The sequence below is a fragment of the Pagrus pagrus genome, assembly GCF_965226575.1.
Source record: "Pagrus pagrus genome assembly, chromosome: 21".
Classification (NCBI taxonomy): Eukaryota; Metazoa; Chordata; class Actinopteri; order Spariformes; family Sparidae; genus Pagrus; species Pagrus pagrus.
This window is the reverse complement of record NC_140208.1, coordinates 21040698-21058277: the sequence shown is the minus strand read 5'-3', so window position 1 is coordinate 21058277 and position 17580 is coordinate 21040698. Positions and strand designations below refer to the sequence as shown.

General features: G+C 40.3%; 1 protein-coding gene across 1 annotated transcript in view; it reads left to right on the top strand.

Annotated features, from left to right (window-relative positions):
- Positions 1 to 16853, top strand: part of mtr (5-methyltetrahydrofolate-homocysteine methyltransferase) — a 32456-nt gene extending 15603 nt beyond the window's left edge. The window contains exons 15-33 of the mRNA XM_084341925.1: positions 304 to 489; positions 578 to 757; positions 1999 to 2115; positions 2528 to 2668; positions 2761 to 2850; positions 3370 to 3522; positions 3920 to 4027; positions 5021 to 5121; positions 5339 to 5406; positions 5966 to 6086; positions 6737 to 6818; positions 7524 to 7622; positions 7944 to 8019; positions 8184 to 8339; positions 8807 to 9006; positions 9508 to 9708; positions 9826 to 10018; positions 13183 to 13295; positions 14124 to 16853. Coding sequence (XP_084198051.1) covers positions 304 to 489; positions 578 to 757; positions 1999 to 2115; positions 2528 to 2668; positions 2761 to 2850; positions 3370 to 3522; positions 3920 to 4027; positions 5021 to 5121; positions 5339 to 5406; positions 5966 to 6086; positions 6737 to 6818; positions 7524 to 7622; positions 7944 to 8019; positions 8184 to 8339; positions 8807 to 9006; positions 9508 to 9708; positions 9826 to 10018; positions 13183 to 13295; positions 14124 to 14213 — 2475 coding nt within the window. The 3' untranslated portion in view covers positions 14214 to 16853. The remainder of the gene's footprint in view (positions 1 to 303; positions 490 to 577; positions 758 to 1998; positions 2116 to 2527; positions 2669 to 2760; positions 2851 to 3369; positions 3523 to 3919; positions 4028 to 5020; positions 5122 to 5338; positions 5407 to 5965; positions 6087 to 6736; positions 6819 to 7523; positions 7623 to 7943; positions 8020 to 8183; positions 8340 to 8806; positions 9007 to 9507; positions 9709 to 9825; positions 10019 to 13182; positions 13296 to 14123) is intronic.
- Positions 16854 to 17580: the final 727 nt, after the last annotated feature.

The following is a 17580-nucleotide window of genomic DNA, read 5'->3' as shown; positions in this document are numbered from 1 at the left end:
GACAAACTTGAATTTTGAACCACAGAAAGCTGACATCTGTAATTGTAATTAAAGAAGATTGTCCAAAACAACTTTAATTTTAAATCCTAGAATGATGTCACTCACATTAATTGTGAGCATAAAAAAGACATCACATAATGTGATTCTGGCTCCTCAGTAGACACCGAGGCACAGACACTTTAAGATGTGTGCTTTCATTTAAAATAGTCTAATTTAGCATATGAACCTGTTAATAACTAACGTAGGAATGAACCTGCTCAGTACATCAGAAACATAGACCGAGCCTCTCCCTCTGCTCCCCAGGTTCCTCTGTGTATCGACTCGTCTAACTTCTCAGTGATTGAGGCTGGATTGAAATGCTGTCAGGGAAAGTGTATCGTCAACAGTATCAGTCTGAAGGAAGGAGAGGAGGAGTTCCTGCTCAGAGCTGCCACTGTGAAGAGATACGGAGCTGCTGTCGTGGTCATGGCCTTCGATGAGGAGGGGCAGGTGAGGAGGCAGACACACACCAACAACCACACATACTGCTACACAGAATCACACCCACATGTGCTGACAAGTCTGCTGTCCTCTCAAGGCCACAGATACAGACCGTAAAGTGGAGATCTGCACTCGGGCCTACAAACTGCTCGTCAGCAAAGTGGGATTTGACCCCAATGACATCATCTTTGACCCCAACATCCTCACCATCGGTACAGGCATGGAGGAACACAGTGACTATGCCATCAACTTCATCAGAGCCACCAAACTTATCAAGGTAAAGCACCTGTCAGCTCCAAGAGGAACTCTTGTAAATTCAATCAATCACCACATCATTTGCAGGAGCCTGAAAGTATCTTCACACAAAATGGCCAATAATAATTATATAAATAATAATTTTCGCAATCAAATAATCAAACGTGAAACATCTGCTACTGTTCATTGTTCACTGTTCAAGGTCAAATTAATTCCGAACCTGAAACCGGCCTCAGTGTCCTTGAGACTCTTCCCAGATACTCCCTCAGTAATCTCCTTTCTGAAACCTCTAACCAAACATTTCATTTATGGAGGTTGTTTGAAGCTCTACACAGTCTGAGTCACAGAGGCAACCACTACCTGACAGGCTGAAATCAATGCCAAAAACGTGGTAAAGGTTGCTAAACTTACTGGCTAGCTCCATGCACAAGTACTGAACACTATGTATAACAGTGATGTGATTTAACTCCTGTTAAGTTTACCTTGCCAAATGAAACTTCTGTACTTTTGGAGGTGTTTTTACTTACTAGACCTATTTTCAAATGATTATCTGAATAATTAATATAGAGTACTTAAAAAGTTCTGTATATGACGATCACAGCCACTAAATATAGCAGCAGAGCACCAGCATTTCAGACCAAAACACTGTTCCCTCAATACAAGTGTGGGGAAAAGAAAGCAGCATCCAAACACACACTACTCACAACACTGAGATCAAACTGTAAATGCAAATGTCTATTTGGAACCAGACGGCCGCCATTTCGTGTTTAGCTTCAAAACGATGGTTTACCAGACTCAAATAAAACTGTCAAACTAGTTATCACATATGAATCAGGATTCTGTTACTGCATGGCCTATGACGCAACTTACAAACATATCTGAGTGTACTTCTTAACTGTAATATGAGTAAGTACTGACCCGGCCACCATGTTGAAAACGGCCGCTGGGAGGACAAGAGGGACTAACATGCGCATGTGGCCGCCTCTGATGGACAACAAAGAGCAGAGAAGCTCAGATTAGAAACAACGCACAGGGAAGCGTGACATCATTGTCTGCTGTCTTCAGATAGCAAATAGCTGCGTGCTGCTATATTAATGATGGAAATCTCATATATTTAACCTTTAAACTGCCGCTCTTTTTCCACACAAGGTTTTAAATGTACCTGTTGTTTTCTGAATAGCTGCTTCAGTCATTGTAGAACACAGCAACTACAAGAAGAAATACGTAAGTCTGAACCGAGTTTTAAATGTTGTGTGTGTGCAGGAGACATTACCAGGAGCCAGGGTCAGTGGAGGTCTGTCCAACCTGTCCTTCTCCTTCAGAGGGATGGAGGCCATCAGAGAAGCCATGCACGGAGCGTTTCTCTACCATGCTATCAAGGTTACACTGCCACACAGCCGTCCCTCCACAGGGAGTGGTGCAGGCTGCTTTGAATACCACATATGATATTGTGTTGGAGTGGTGGCTCTAAGTCTAAGCAGCAGAGATAAAACCAGAATAGGGTGAAGTGTGAAAAGATGTTCTGATGATGATACTTTTGATCATGTAGTATATCTGGAATCTCAGATTTAATCATGATAATCCTCAGTATTTGAGCTGTAAATGAGTGAATCATGATGTGTTTGTCCCATGAAAATGTGCCACACAAAACACACATGATGGGGATGAATTCCTAAATCTCCTTAGGAAATACCATTCCAGTGAGAAGAAGTTTAATACTGTAAGAATTCACAGACAGGTGATCTACCTCTAACACACACCTACATGCTGTCTGTCCTCTGTCCTGTCTCAGGATGGGATGGATATGGGTATAGTGAATGCTGGGAACCTTCCAGTCTATGATGACATCGATAAACAGCTGCTGCTTATGTGTGAAAACCTCATCTGGAACAGAGACACTGATGCTACTGAGAAGCTACTGGCCTACGCACAGGTACACACACACATACACATACAAATCATACACCAGGTTGTTGTCACTTTGGTTTGGTTAGCAGATGTTGACCTAATCATTGTTGTTGACAGAACAATGTGAAAGGAGGGAAGAAGGTGGTTCAGACAGACGAGTGGAGAGAGGGAAGTGTGGAGGAAAGGTTGGAGTACGCTCTCATTAAGGTAAGATATGTGATGACCGTATGAGCAGGGTGCACGCTTTAACTTTCTCTGATCAGTATCATGTCACGATGATTGAGATATGCACACAGTGCACAGATGGTCAGAAACGGTGACCAGCAGATTTCCGTCTTGAGGGCGAGTTTCCTTTTAGAAATATTTCAGTACAGATATGTTGTTCACAATGTGGCATTATCTGGGATAAAATATGATGCATCCCCTGGACGCATGGATAGCGACGTCACTTCGTCCTTTTGGATTTTAAAGCATCAGAGACGTGATTGTGAGTCACTCAGTAACTCTATGCAGCTGTACAGGATTGTTCACATGTTGACTTTAAAATCCTATTGTCACCTTGTTTTTAACTTTTATGAGTAAACACCGATAAAGAGAGACACATCTTTATTTATGTATAAAAAGCAAATATAACTTCCCCTATTAACAGTTCACCTGTTGTCTGTTTCATGTTTTCACCTCGTGTCTTCTCTTCTTTAATGCTCCATCCTGTGTCGTCGCTGTCAGGGAATAGAGAAGTATGTGGTGGAGGATGTGGAGGAGTGTCGGGCTCAGGTTGACCGTTACACTCGACCCCTTCACATCATCGAGGGCCCCCTGATGAACGGCATGAAGGTGGTTGGAGATCTGTTTGGAGCTGGGAAGATGTTCCTGCCACAGGTAGGATGGAAACTCCTTCTAGATTTTGAATGTGTCTACCTTTGTTGCATTATCACTTTGAGTCAGTGTGGCCTGGACTGTGATGTCGCTCTTGTAGAGGTTTGTTCAAGAACTTTTCTTCTCTTTTCTGTTCAGCCATGATGGCTGTCCCTGTTTTGCCCATTGCAAGGAGAAAAATGATTTATATTGACTGAATCTTGACTTAAAAGTTCAGTGTTTCATCATTTTTTCAACTGTTTCTGTTTTTTATGAATGACACAAGATATTTAATGACACACTACACACAGTGTATCTCTGTCAGACACAGTATCTCAGTTACCATCGGTTAAATTGGATTAAACATTTCTATGCTTACGGCAGCATTTTGAATCAGGAATAAAACCATGTGTGTTTGCAGGTGATCAAGTCGGCTCGTGTTATGAAGAAGGCGGTGGGCCATCTGATTCCTTTCATGGAGAAGGAGAGGGAGGAGATGATGGCATTGTCAGGATCAACTGAAGACGTGGTCAGTCACAACTTAATAAGGATGCATTTAATTGCATTTTGATGCAACTGTCATATTGACCAGGCTATTTCCACAAAGATCAACTTTTCACTGGGGACCTATATGTGATGCAATACCAGTTGATTGTAGCGTATCTCTGTTAAACCCTAAAAAGTGCAAGTCTGTTCATCTAAATAACTTCTATAGAGAAAGGGACACATTAGGTAACAAAGGGTAACAACTTGTTTTTAGCAAGCTGGAGTGCCTGAAACACATTACATATTCAAACTACTATGAGAGATTCTGTTGTGAAACAGTAAATGTTTGAAGTGTCCTGCCAAAGGTTACACAATACTTTCAAGTCTACACTTGTACATACCAGTAAAAGTATGTGCTGACTGAAGCACAGAAATGAGTATAAAAGATATGAGTAAGAGCGTGTGTGTGTAAAGATGCTGACCATTTTAAAGTTTAAACCAAACAACATGAACAATATGTCCAGATAATGTTGTTTGCCCTCAACCCAAGTCCTTTATTCTGCATCTGTGAATATAAAGAATCAATCCAATATTATTTTTACTTCATTTAAAAAAATAATAATCATATTTGAATCAGATATATGTGTTTTGACAAGATATAACTTGCATCACAGCTTAAGCTAAAACTAAAGTTTGTTTTCAGGTTTCAGCCATTAGCACTGGCTTTAAAGGTGTGTTTCACCTGCAAATGTCACTGAACATCAAGGCAATATGACTCAGGCGCTGTGGTGTGATTCTAGTGATTTAGGAAATTAGCCATTTTAAGAACTGGTGTACTCAGTGTGAACACTGAATCCCACAGGTTGCCTCAGGACATCCTTACAGAGTAAGCTGAAGTGGTTACAGTGCTTAAAATCACACAGAGGAAGATGGTAAAGAGAGAAGGGCCTCCAGCCAAGAGAGCAGCTTTATAACAAAGTTTTCCTCCTGTTCTCCAGTCCTTCACTCCCTGTGATGTTTCCTTTTGGCTCTGCAGGATCCCTATCAGGGCACCATACTTCTGGCTACAGTGAAGGGAGACGTGCATGATATTGGGAAGAACATTGTAGGTGTGGTGCTGGGCTGCAACAACTACAGGTAAGACTGGTTTGCTGCTGAATGGTTATAGTGGCCTCTTTAATTCTGCACTTAGCAGAGCTTCTTTTCTACCACACCCTTCTAGTGCATTTAGTGTGTCAGCAGCACTTTGGCTCACAATATGTTGCACATAGTAATAAATATGTGTAGAAAAGAAAAAAGAAAAAGAACTGTAGAAAGATTTTCTGTTGAATGTAGACTGTTTCTTGTGTTTCAGAGTGATCGACCTCGGTGTGATGGTTCCCTGTGATAAGATCCTTAGAGAGGCCATCCAACAGAAAGCAGGTGCACTGAATAGTTTAGACTGCATATTGTTAATGTGAGATGCTGACAGAACCTGTTTTTAAGAATTTAATTGGGCAAAGCCAGACAATTAACTTCACTTCAAATAATTTGCCCCGTCACCACCGATCCATTATGGCCTGTCCAAATGATTCAAATCATCATAGCTGTATTAAAGAGGCACTATATAGTTTTGGAGAATAAATGCAAACTAAGAATTTATAATATTAATGAAGTAATAATAAAACTAAACTAAAATACTTATTTTTTCCACTAAATAAACAAGCTGTTCTCAGAGGAAAATAAGGTCCCAGAACACTGTTTGAAGCTAGAAAAGTGGCAGGGTCCGCCATATATAAACAAAGTAAAACAGTATAAATGGAGTTTGTTGTTTAGTTTATTCAGTCATGAAAACAAAGAGTTTGTTTATTTAGTTTGTTTAGGCAGAAAAAAAACAGTCGATGAGGATCTTTGTCTTCTGATTAAAAAATGTTTTTGTAATGGCAGCAGCAGCAGCAGCAGCAGGAGTCATGTGGGGTGTTTGTTTGCTTTGTTCCTGCAGATATCATTGGTTTGTCTGGTCTCATCACCCCCTCTCTGGATGAGATGATCTATGTGGCCAAAGAGATGGAGAGACTGGGGATTACAACTCCACTTCTGATTGGAGGAGCCACCACATCAAAGTAACAACTCAGCTGATCTAACTGATTGACCAATCATGCATATTTATCACTGCTGAATGTGACTTCAAAGCAGAACACCGAACATTGTCATTGTCACATGGTATTCTGTTTTGTACCTGATTTAAATGCTGCGTAGCAGGACTGTCACAATTCTCCAAAATCCACCATTACATCTGACTTTTGATGTCACAATTTGATTCAGTTTTCAATTTCAACACTTTTTCTCAACACTGACTGTTATGCCATTGTTAGACTCTTGAGTAATGATGTGTAAAGGTCAACAGATCATTGGTTTCATATGGTCAAATAATCAAATCATTTATTTAAAATTGAATATCAGTATTTCACTAATCAATTGGGAACAATCTATTGAACACAAAAACAGAAAGTAAAGTCACTTTGTGGCACCAGTGTACAACAATATCGTCATCATCTGTCTGCCCACAGAGGCTACGTGGTGCATTCATGATGCTTTGGATCAGAAGGGTGTTTTTTTCTAAAACATTACACAAAATCAGCTCTACCATACTTTTCAGGGAATGTATCCATTATATGTGATCAGTTATTGGAAGCGGTACCTCCTGTGCTCTCTGCATAATGAGGCTGATATTGAACAGTACTCTCTCTGTCCTGTGTTTTGTGTTTAATAGGACACATACAGCAGTGAAGATCGCCCCTCGCTACACTTCTCCTGTTGTCCATGTTCTGGATGCCTCCAGGAGTGTGGTGGTGGTAAGAACACATAACTTACATTGTATTAGTGTTATTTTTCACTGTGGATCAATGACTAGGGGCTAACCCTACAGAGAAAACCCATAGTATTCTTTTGATATGAATAGAAACGTATTAACAACAGGCCAGGTTTAGAAAGTAAAACATGTTTTTGTTTATTTTACAAATGGACTTTAAAATCTCTCTTTTAAATACCTCGACTGCTTTCAATCTGCTTGAATGCAGATCTGGGACATATGGTGTAATCACCTAAAAGACGGTGTGCCTCCATTTAGGCTGTACAATGCTGTGCAATGCTTTTTTAGATAACAGATAATGCTAAGTAAGAAATCAGCACCTGGGTTGGGATCCACAGCAACATACAAATACTTGGAGAAGTATCGTTTTTCTGGAGTGCAGATTAAAAAAAAGTAATTTAAAAAAGAGGCTTTAATGCAGCATGCAATTTCTAACTAGTAACAAGTAACTAAAGATATCAAATAGATGTGGTGGAGTTAAAAGTACAGTATTTGTGGAAGTGCAGTGGAAGTATAAAGTAGCAGAAACTGGGAATACTGAAGAACATTTTTGAGGTACTTGTACTATACTTGTGTAAATGTACTTCCTGACATTCCACCACTGTCTCTTATTGCATTTGACGTTCCAAGAGTTGATATGAGTTGATGTGGCCACAGATTTGAAAGGTGTTATTTTCCTGTCTGTCAGTGCTCGCAGCTCCTGGATGAGGCAATGAGGGAAGAGTACTTTGAGGACCTGAAAGAAGAATATGAGGAGATCAGGCAGGAGCACTACGACTCTCTGAAGGTAAGACTAGATGGTAGAAACAGCCAACAGAAACTCGAGGTTATTATATTTTGTAATATATTCTTGAAGCAAAATGACAATATATTGTTATATATTGTCAAATGTTTATGGACAATTGCCATTTATTACGATCGAAATATTTGTAATATATCACATTGTATTTTTCAGAACATGCCAATATAAGCTTGCTCCATAACAATATCAGTAACATTAATGTCCAGATTTTTATTATAATTGGGTGAATGCTTGTTTGCATATGCACTTTAATGTCGAGCATATTGAGTTTACTTCTTCATCCTCCGTCTGCTTGTGTTGCCTCAGGATCGTCGGTATCTGTCTCTGTCCCAGGCCAGACAGAAGGCTCTACATATAGACTGGCGCTCTCTGCCCCGGCCAGGTAAGATAAGTCATTATGATATAAACATCTTAGAACTTTAGTAAAGCATAAAGTAAAAACAAGAAAATACAGAGGATTCATCGTATGTAGGACTTGGATACAATGTATGTTACATTTTTTGTATGGACCTTAAAAAGCAGGAATGCTGTTTGTTTGTGATTCAGTGCATCCTCAGTTCCTGGGAACGCGTGTGTTTGAGTGTTACGATCTGAACAGTCTGGTGGACTTCATCGACTGGAAGCCTTTCTTTGATGTGTGGCAGCTGAGAGGAAAATACCCCAACAGAGGTTACCCCAAAATCTTCAAAGACAAGACTGTCGGTACGAGCTGCACCTTTGTCAGGGTTCATTATACGTCATCCTGCTGCATGGTATCCTACTCAGATGTTGCTCCTGTATTTTAGTTTTATGAAAAGACGTCAACGCTCAGTTTTGTAAATGGAGAAAAACCACTTTGACGACACAGATTTTCTTCTTGCTAATTTATAAGTTCATGGTTTTTCCATATAATTTACTGTAACAAAATGAAAAAATCAAGTTAAAAAAGTTTATTTATTTGACTTGACCTATTAAAAAAAGTGTGTATAGATTGTGAATGTACACGTTTTATACAGATGTAAGTGACTGTCAGTCAGTTTTGGTGCGTGGTGCAGTGAAAAACATCACTAGCATCATTCTGAGGTCTACAAGAAGTATACAACTACGAGAACACCAAACCTTTGGCAGCAGTGAGTGAAATGACTTCTATTACAGACATGTCTGATCTTAGTTACATTTGCTTCCTGCAGGTTTGGAGGCTCAGCGCGTCTTTGATGATGCACAGCTGCTGCTCAACCAGATGATTGACAACAGCACTCTGAAGGGGCGGGGCCTGGTGGGGTTCTGGCGTGCCCAGAGCGATGGCGATGACATCAACGTGTATAAAGATGATGTCACGGTGCACAGAGACACCAAACCCCTCGCTACATTCTATGGCTTACGGCAACAGGTGTGGGTCATTAGCAGTTGCAGTGTATTCATTCCATGTCTGCTTCTGTGTCATACACAGGTACAAACATCAACCTTACAGCAGCAGCCTTAAATGCATAATATGTCATTTCTGCTGCTATGGGGGCTGCTCAGAGAAAACTTTTGGGTTTAAATTAGATTATTTTCACTCCTGTTTATAGACCTAACTGTAGCAGCGATCCGGCGAGGACCTCCAGTGTAGGGTGTTAATGAACTGTAATGTTGATGTCTGAGAACCCCTCTTGTTTGTTGAATAGTCTCTGAGAGACTGAGCAGAGCCAATGTATTATGCTGCCTTACAATTGGTAGGCACCAGCCAGCTGATGTGTGGTGTTTAGATGTGTTATTGTATAGTACTTTTCATTATTTTTTTTCCCTTCATGATGGAGCCAGAAATGGGTAGTTGTAAAGTCACAGTAACACATTTCTGGGTGTGTGTGTGTGTGTGTGTGTGTGTGTGTGTGTGTGTTATGTGCTGCAGATGGAGAAGGACAGCTCCAGTTCAGAGCCGTACCTGTGTGTGTCTGACTTTGTTGCCCCTGTAGACAGTGGTGTGGCAGACTACCTTGGTGTGTTTGCTGTAGGTGTGTTTGGAGCTGAGGAGCTGAGTCAGCACTTCCAGGCTCAGGGAGACGACTACAGCAGCATCATGGTCAAAGCCCTGGCTGACCGTCTGGCTGAGGTACAGTACAGCTTCCTGACACACCAAGGCTCCATCACCGCTTGTATTAAATGTGGAACTGAATGGCATATTAACTGTTGCTCTGGTTTCTGCTACAACGTTGTGTCTTTCCTCCAGGCCTTTGCTGAGGAGCTCCATGCTCGTGTGCGTAAGGAGCTGTGGGGCTACAGCTCTGATGAGGCTCTGCAGGCCTCAGACCTCCACAGAGTTCGATATCGGGGCATCAGACCTGCAGCTGGTTACCCCAGCCAGCCCGACCACACGGAGAAGACCACCATGTGGAGCCTGGCTGGGATCGAGGAGAAGACTGGTAACAGCACTGACCACTTCACTTTCACCACTGCAGCTAAAGGCTCCCAATGCTGTTGTGTTGTTCTTTCACTTGAGTTTTCTTTTTTTGAACTGCAAAAGGAAAAAAAATTTCAGTTATTACATTTATTCGATCTACCTTTACAATTACTAAGTACTAATTAAGTACATTACTTGCACTCAAGTAAGAATATTACACAGAGACGTTGTTGTTTGTACATAACCAAGTCCTACCCACAACACAGGACATTCTGCTGCTGCTCAGTGGGTTGAACCTTTTGTGGGTTGTATCTTTTAGGTGGCACACTGGTCACATGTCTTCATGTGAGGCAGACACACAAGGGAACGGAATACCAAAAAACATTTGTTATTCAACTGAATAAGGAAATTGATTTCCTCTTATCGATAGTATTCACTTTGAGTTTATTTGAGGATCAAGTAAACACGCAATTATCAATCAATTTATGATATGTTTTATTTTTATTAATGGACAAATTATTACTCGACAAATTAAAAATAAAAAACGTTTCTGTTGGCAGACTCCTGACTCAGAGTGGTTGTCAAGTGCTAAAAACTTCTGGCGCTTCACTTTTTCCACGTTTTATGTTACAGCCTTATTCCAAAATGGATTAAATTCATTATTTTCCTCAAAATACCCCATAATGACAACGTGAAAAAAGTTTGTTTGAAATCTTTACAAATGTATTAAAAATAAAAAATCACATGTACATAAGTATTCACAGCCTTTGCCATGACACTCAAAATTGAGCTCAGGTGCATCCTGTTTCCACTGATCATCCTTGAGATGTTTCTACAACTTGATTGGAGTCCACCTGTGGTAAATTCAGTTGATTGGACATGATTTGGAAAGGCACACACCTGTGTATATAAGGTCCCACAGTTGACAGTGCATGTCAGAGAACAAACCAAGCCATGAAGTCCAAGGAATTGTCTGTAGACCTCCAAGACAGGATTGTATCGAGGCACAGGTTTGGGGAAGGGTGCAGAACAATTTCTGCAGCATTGAAGGTCCCAATGAGCACTGTGGCCTCCATCATCTGTAAATGGAAGAAGTTTGGAACCACCAGGACTCTTCCTAGAGCTGGCCGCCCGGCCAAGCTGAGCGATCGGGGGAGAAGGGCCCTAGTCTGGGAGGTGACCAAGAACCCGATGGTCACTCTGACAGAGCTCCAGCGTTTCTCTGTGGAGAGAGAACCTTCCAGAAGAACGACCATCTCTGCAGCACTCCACAAATCAGGCCTGAATGGTAGAGTGGCCAGACGGAAGCCACTCCTCAGTAAAAGGCACGTGACAGCCCGCCTGGAGTTTGCCAAAAGGCACCTGAAGGACTCTCAGACCATGAGAAACAAAATTCTCTGGTCTGATGAAACGAAGCTTGAACTCTTTGGCCTGAATGCCAAGTCTGTCATGTCATGTCTGGAGGAAACCAGGCACCGCTCATCACCTGGCCAATACCATCCCTACAGTGAAGCATGGTGGTGGCAGCATGGTGGTGGCAGCATGGTGGTGGCAGCATCATGCTGCAGGGATGTTTTTCAGCAGCAGGAACTGGGAGACTAGTCAGGATCGAGGGAAAGATGAATGCAGCAATTACGGCTGAACGATTTATCGTCTTCTGATCGAAATTGCGATTTCAGACAACGCGATCATGTGATCGCCAAAGCTGCGGTTTTTGTAGCGCTCCTGACTGACCCAGGATCTGTTGTGTCATCTATTTTACACATACATGCCGTCTCCCTACCATCCTGCCAAGCTCACCAATCAGAAGTGGCATGCTACTCGTGGACAGGTCACGCTAACCAATCAGTATTAACCTCCTCCTTAACGTGTTTTGAAACGGCTTCAGCTGGACCAGAAGCGGAGTTAGGGGATTTAATCCCCATGAAAAACAGCACGTCGGTCATTTGGGAGTATTACGGGTTTGAGGCTGCAGACGTGCACCAGAAACAGGTACTGTGCAAAACCTGTCGCGCTAAACCAACACAACCAATTATACCGGCACTTGGAAAAATCACCACAGGCATTTGAAAATGATACTCAGGCCCACTATAGCAAACAGACTAGAATTACAACATCCTTTGCCAGTGTAACTCCGTATATAAATATATAATGTATAATATTTGTTAATAAATACATTTGGAAGCAATTTTTAACTTTAGTTTTCATCCTTGCATTAGAGTAATAGCATATAATGTTTTAATGTTACTGTACATTGTGAATATTGTACTGAAGCTTGATTTGAAGGAAATCATGAATCAAATCGCAATATCTGCCAGAAAAATTAGATCTTTTCCTAAAATCGTTCAGCCCTAGCAGCAATGTACAGAGACATCCTTGATGAAAACCTGCTCCAGAGCGCTCTGAACCTCAGACTGGGTGAAGGTTCATCTTCCAACGACCCTAAGCACACAGCCAAGATAACAAAAGAGTGGCTACGGGACAATTCTGTAAATGTCCTTGAGTGGCCCAGCCAGAGCCCAGACTCGAACCCGATTGAACATCTCTGGAGAGATCTGAAAATGGCTGCGCACCAACGCTCCCCATCCAACCTGATGGAGTTTGAGAGGTCCTGCAAAGAAGAATGGGAGAAACTGCCCAAAGATAGGTGTGCCAAGCTTGTAGCATCATACTCAAAAAGACTTGAGGCTGTAATTGGTGCCAAAGGTGCTTCAACAAAGTGTTGAGGGTTGTGGATACTTATGTACATGTTCTATTTTCATTCTTTATTTTTAATAAAGTTGCAAAAATTTCAAACAAACTTTTTTCACGTTGTCATTATGGGGTATTGTGTGTAGAATTTTGAGGGAAAAAAATGAATTTAATCCATTTTGGAATAAGGCTGTAACATAACAGAATGTGGAAAAAGTGAAGTGCTGTGAAAACTTTCCAGATGCACTGTAGATGGAATGCAGAACCTCTTTAACCAAAGCTGGATTTGTCTCCTCTGAATGAAGGTTACTGTGATTCTTCAAATGTCAAAATAAAACACTGACCTTCTGCTTTTATCTCATTATCTCAGTGTGTGCCATTTAACATTTTTTGTGCTTGTTCGTGTGTGTGTGTGTGTGGGTGGTTACTTTCTTGGCTGTGTGCTGTGCAGATGTACCAACTACATGCAACTACATGTTTTGTCTGTGTGCGTAGGTATTTGTCTGACTGAGTCCCTGGCTATGACGCCTGCTGCCTCAGTGTCTGGACTGTACTTCTCCAACCCTCAGGCCACTTACTTCGCTGTGGGAAAGATCACCAAGGAACAGGTTCGCCTGAACATGCATGTCTTAAACTGCTTTAAATAACTTTAGAAAACCAGTTTGGAAAATCTGGAAAATCAACTGGGGCACACCCAAACTTTAATTACAACTCTGATCAACACACAAGACTAAGTTTTTCCGTGTTTTATTTAGTCATAAACAGAACAATTTTATGTGAAAGTAGGTATAAGGGAAGGCAGTGCAAATTAATAATCCATCCACATAACAATTTGTGAACTTGTGTAACAATTTCCCTTCATTGATGCAAAATAAGACACTCTAATGTTGTGCCGAGGTCTGTTCCCGAGTCACATAAAGTTCCTCTTCTGTTAGAAATGTGTTTCCTGCAGTGCCACCCAGTGGTGCAGGTTGAGGTCAGTCATGGCTCATAGATCAATGTGAAACCGACTCAAACATCACACCAGATAAATGAAAAATAACATTTAATTAACTCTTTGGTTTTATTAGTTTTGATAACGTATTAACATAAAGAAAAAGTAATCATAAATATCAAATTTAGCTTAAAAACAAAAAACTTTGGTTCACATCAATAAACGTGGTTTCATGAAACGGGGATTCATTTTTAATTGTGCAACAGAGCTCTGCTTAATTTAAATCTAGATGTACCCATTTTAAACCTAGTTTTGCTAAACTCTGATGAGAACTTATCTGAAATCAAATGAATCCTTGTTGATGCAACTCAGCCTTAGTCTTAAATTACACAAAACAAAGAAAAGATCCACACCCAGATTTTCTAACAGATCTTTTGATGTAACTGAGAGAATTCAGGTCACATTATCAAGCTGAACTTGAATTTCCTCTGCTCTTCTTCAGGTGGAGGACTATTCCAGGAGGAAAGGGATGAGTGTGGAGGAGGTGGAGAGATGGCTGGCTCCCATACTGGGTTATGACAGTGAGGCGTAGATCAGAGCGCCTGACTGTCACTTGCGCAGAATCAGGTTTACAGTCCAGTTAGTCACACTGGTTCCTACTGTGGCTGCTCTCACAGGGATTCACTGACATCCCAGAGAATGTCTGCTTTTGTAAAAGCACACTAGGCCTGTCATTTGTTACTGTACACTTTAGAATGGATCAGTGTTTTTATTTTTTTTGGTGTGGGTTCCTCTGTGCCAACAGGTGATTTGCTCATTATAGGGTTAGGGTTAAGTATTTAAAAATATTATTTTCCATTTCCTTAAATGGGGCAAACTTGAATCAGTGTTTATGTTATCCTAATGAGACGGAAAATGTGCATGTTATTTAGTTTCTTTTTGTGATATACATTTTTTTTTTTGCGGTGTGTTAATTACAGAGATGGAGTCAGGATGTGGTTAGCCTAGCTTAGCATAAAGACTGAAAACGGGGGATACAACTACTGAAAAAAAACAAACAAAAAAACACCTACCAACCCCTCTAAAGGTCACTGATTTAAAATGCTGTATCTCATATTGTTAATAATAATGTTGATGAACAACAGTTTTATCCATCTGTACTTCTGTGGCATCTCTACCGACAGTATAGCACAAATGATGAAAACCTGTTTTGGATACCAAACTTTGTAACATCACTGTGACAGGCGGTCTCGAAGAACAGTCCCTGCACCTGCACTTTGTCAGTTAGTGAGCTTTAGATGTGCCGGTAGATGATTTTCTTTTAAAATTTGTAATGAAACATGCTGGTTGTTTCCCCTGCCTGCAGTCTCTGTGCTAAGCTAGGCTAACCGTGTCCTAACTCCAGCTATTTACTCAACACACAGACATGAGAATATTCATCTTGCCACCCTCTCTGGGACAGAAAGTGAGCAAAGGATAAATGTTGAACTTTTCCTTTAATACATAAAGCTTAAAGAAGAAATTTCCTCAAAAAAGACAAAAACGTGATTAAGTGTAGGAAATATTTGCCAAAGAATCAGTAACAGTTCAGTTCATTTGCCACTCTGGAATTATTTTGGTACGCAGCCCAAAATGTAATTAATACTCGCTTCAACCGCACAATCTGTAATTCAGACCAAATCCAGTAGGATAAAAGCAAAAAACACTAAGCACTACAAACATACAGTGAACCCTGGACACATGTAGATTATAAGTGGTCTTACTGATGTCGCACAAGTTGTAAATTTGTATGTGAAAGTGTAGGCATTAACATACAGATTTTATTTATTTCAGTTTTTAATTAATATTTTAAATTATTATTTTACTGCTCTTGTGTAAATATTGAGTATCATCAATGGTTGCATGGAGGCTGGAGTGTACTAGCTTGATAGTAGGGAGACAAATAATTTGACAAAAAGGTAACTTAACATCCCAAGAAATGTAGTTTTGTAATTACCTCGAGTGGCTTAATTCTCACTGTGCTGTGTTGTACAGGTGGAATCCAGAACCCAACAAAGTACAACCGCTCCACAGCCATCAGTTAGCTGGCTGGAGTCAGAGGGGAATTCTGCTTTTCCCCCGTTAGGAAGTTACTCTTTAAAAAAAGTTTCTGTTCAACAATTTTTTTAATTACATAATTCTGTTTCTAATTTTATCAGTCACTTTAGAAACTGTTGTACACTTCAGCCTCCAGACATTTGAACCTACAACAAACACTAAAATAATCCAACTTGTTCCCATAGAACTTGTTTTACTTTGATGCAGTGCCCTGCGTAACTTCAACAAGAGATTAGTTCTAGTGTTTAATTGGTATGTTGTCTGATAATAGCTGATCATTCAGTCCTTTTGTAACTTCTGAGGGGATTGTAGAAACCTCTGTCCACTCTGTGAGGTTCTATGAATTCTTATACTGACTTACAAATGTTAAAGAATTAAACATTTAGAAAAGCTGTCACTTAATCGAACTTAAATGCGGCTTGTTTCTGATTTAATAATACACCAAACAGCTGTTTGCTGGAGGTTCATGACTGTTATAAGAAGAAAAAAACTTGTCTTTTAGAATCAGACTTTTTTTCACTAAATGTGCTCATTTTAAAGACGTAAAGGAACAATTCACCGAAAAAAATGAAAATTGAGTCGTTATCTTCTCATCCTCATGCTGATGGAAAATCAGGTGAAGTTTTGCATCCACATAACATTTCTGAAGCTTCAGTTCAAAACAGCGCTGCAGTATTGATGAAGAGAATCAAGCAGTGTTATTAAGTCTCCAAATGGTTAAAGTGGCTTAACTCTTTGAAACATCTGTGCTGTGGGATGTCATTTCACTCCCAATGAAAATGTACAAAAGCCAGCTTTTCATACATCGAGTTTCGACTAGTTCTCTATCAACATATCCACGTATTAATGACATTACACCAGATATTATCAGTGTCGTGTGTTCTATACAACGTGTACTCATTCCATGATCGTATAACATCTCAATGTCAGCAAACAACCAGGTTGCATTTCACATGTGTCTTGAAAGCCCTCATGTGCTGCAGTGGCTGATCTCAGTTTGTATTAAACTTTGATAGTTTCTTAATCTGTTTTATTTTATAACATTGAAAACATCATTTGTGTAGCGTTAACGGTGGTATTGTAAAACAGGAGCAAAAGAACAGTGCTATTTTGTTAAATAAATAATTTCAACATATTTTGTTTGTCTTTCTCGAGTATACACCTCTGATCCACCAGAAAATATTTTGGTGTATTTTAGTGACACTGCATCGGTTATACTCCAAAATGTCAGTTTAGTTGTCCCAAACTCAGTCAGCCTGTGAAAACACTCTTATAGTGCCATCTGTGGCTTTGCAGAGCTTTGTAAACTTTGAGAAAATAACCTTCAATTACATCATAGTGATGTCATTTTAAAGTTATCTCAGCTTTTGCTCGAAAACTACATATTTATACCAAAACTCCTGTGCTACAACTTGGGGACATAGAGTTGTAAAAAGTGGGTTAGGAATTGGAGTCTGTCTCTATGACACCTCCTGCTTCATCCGACAACGTGGGCAGGTAGCAGGGTGGCATGCCGACGCACGCCATCTGTCATAGTTGCAAAGGTGAAATGTGAAAATCGTCAGCGGAGATCACAAAAAAACGTTAAATCAAAAAGATATTGTGAATGTTCGATTATAATGCAGTTGGTGCAGCATCCCCTCACAATATAAAAAAACCCAAAAAACTAAAATATGTAATTCATCAATTAATAATTGTGCTTCAATTGAGTTCCAATTCATATTTTGTGGTATGGTATGATGTAGATATGACTGTCTACAGGTCGTTTTCAGGTCTATATATAACTGCGCGTGTCCCGATAGAAACAGACCTGAAAACGGCCTGTAGACAGTCATATGGACATCCTAGCAGCGTTTCACTAC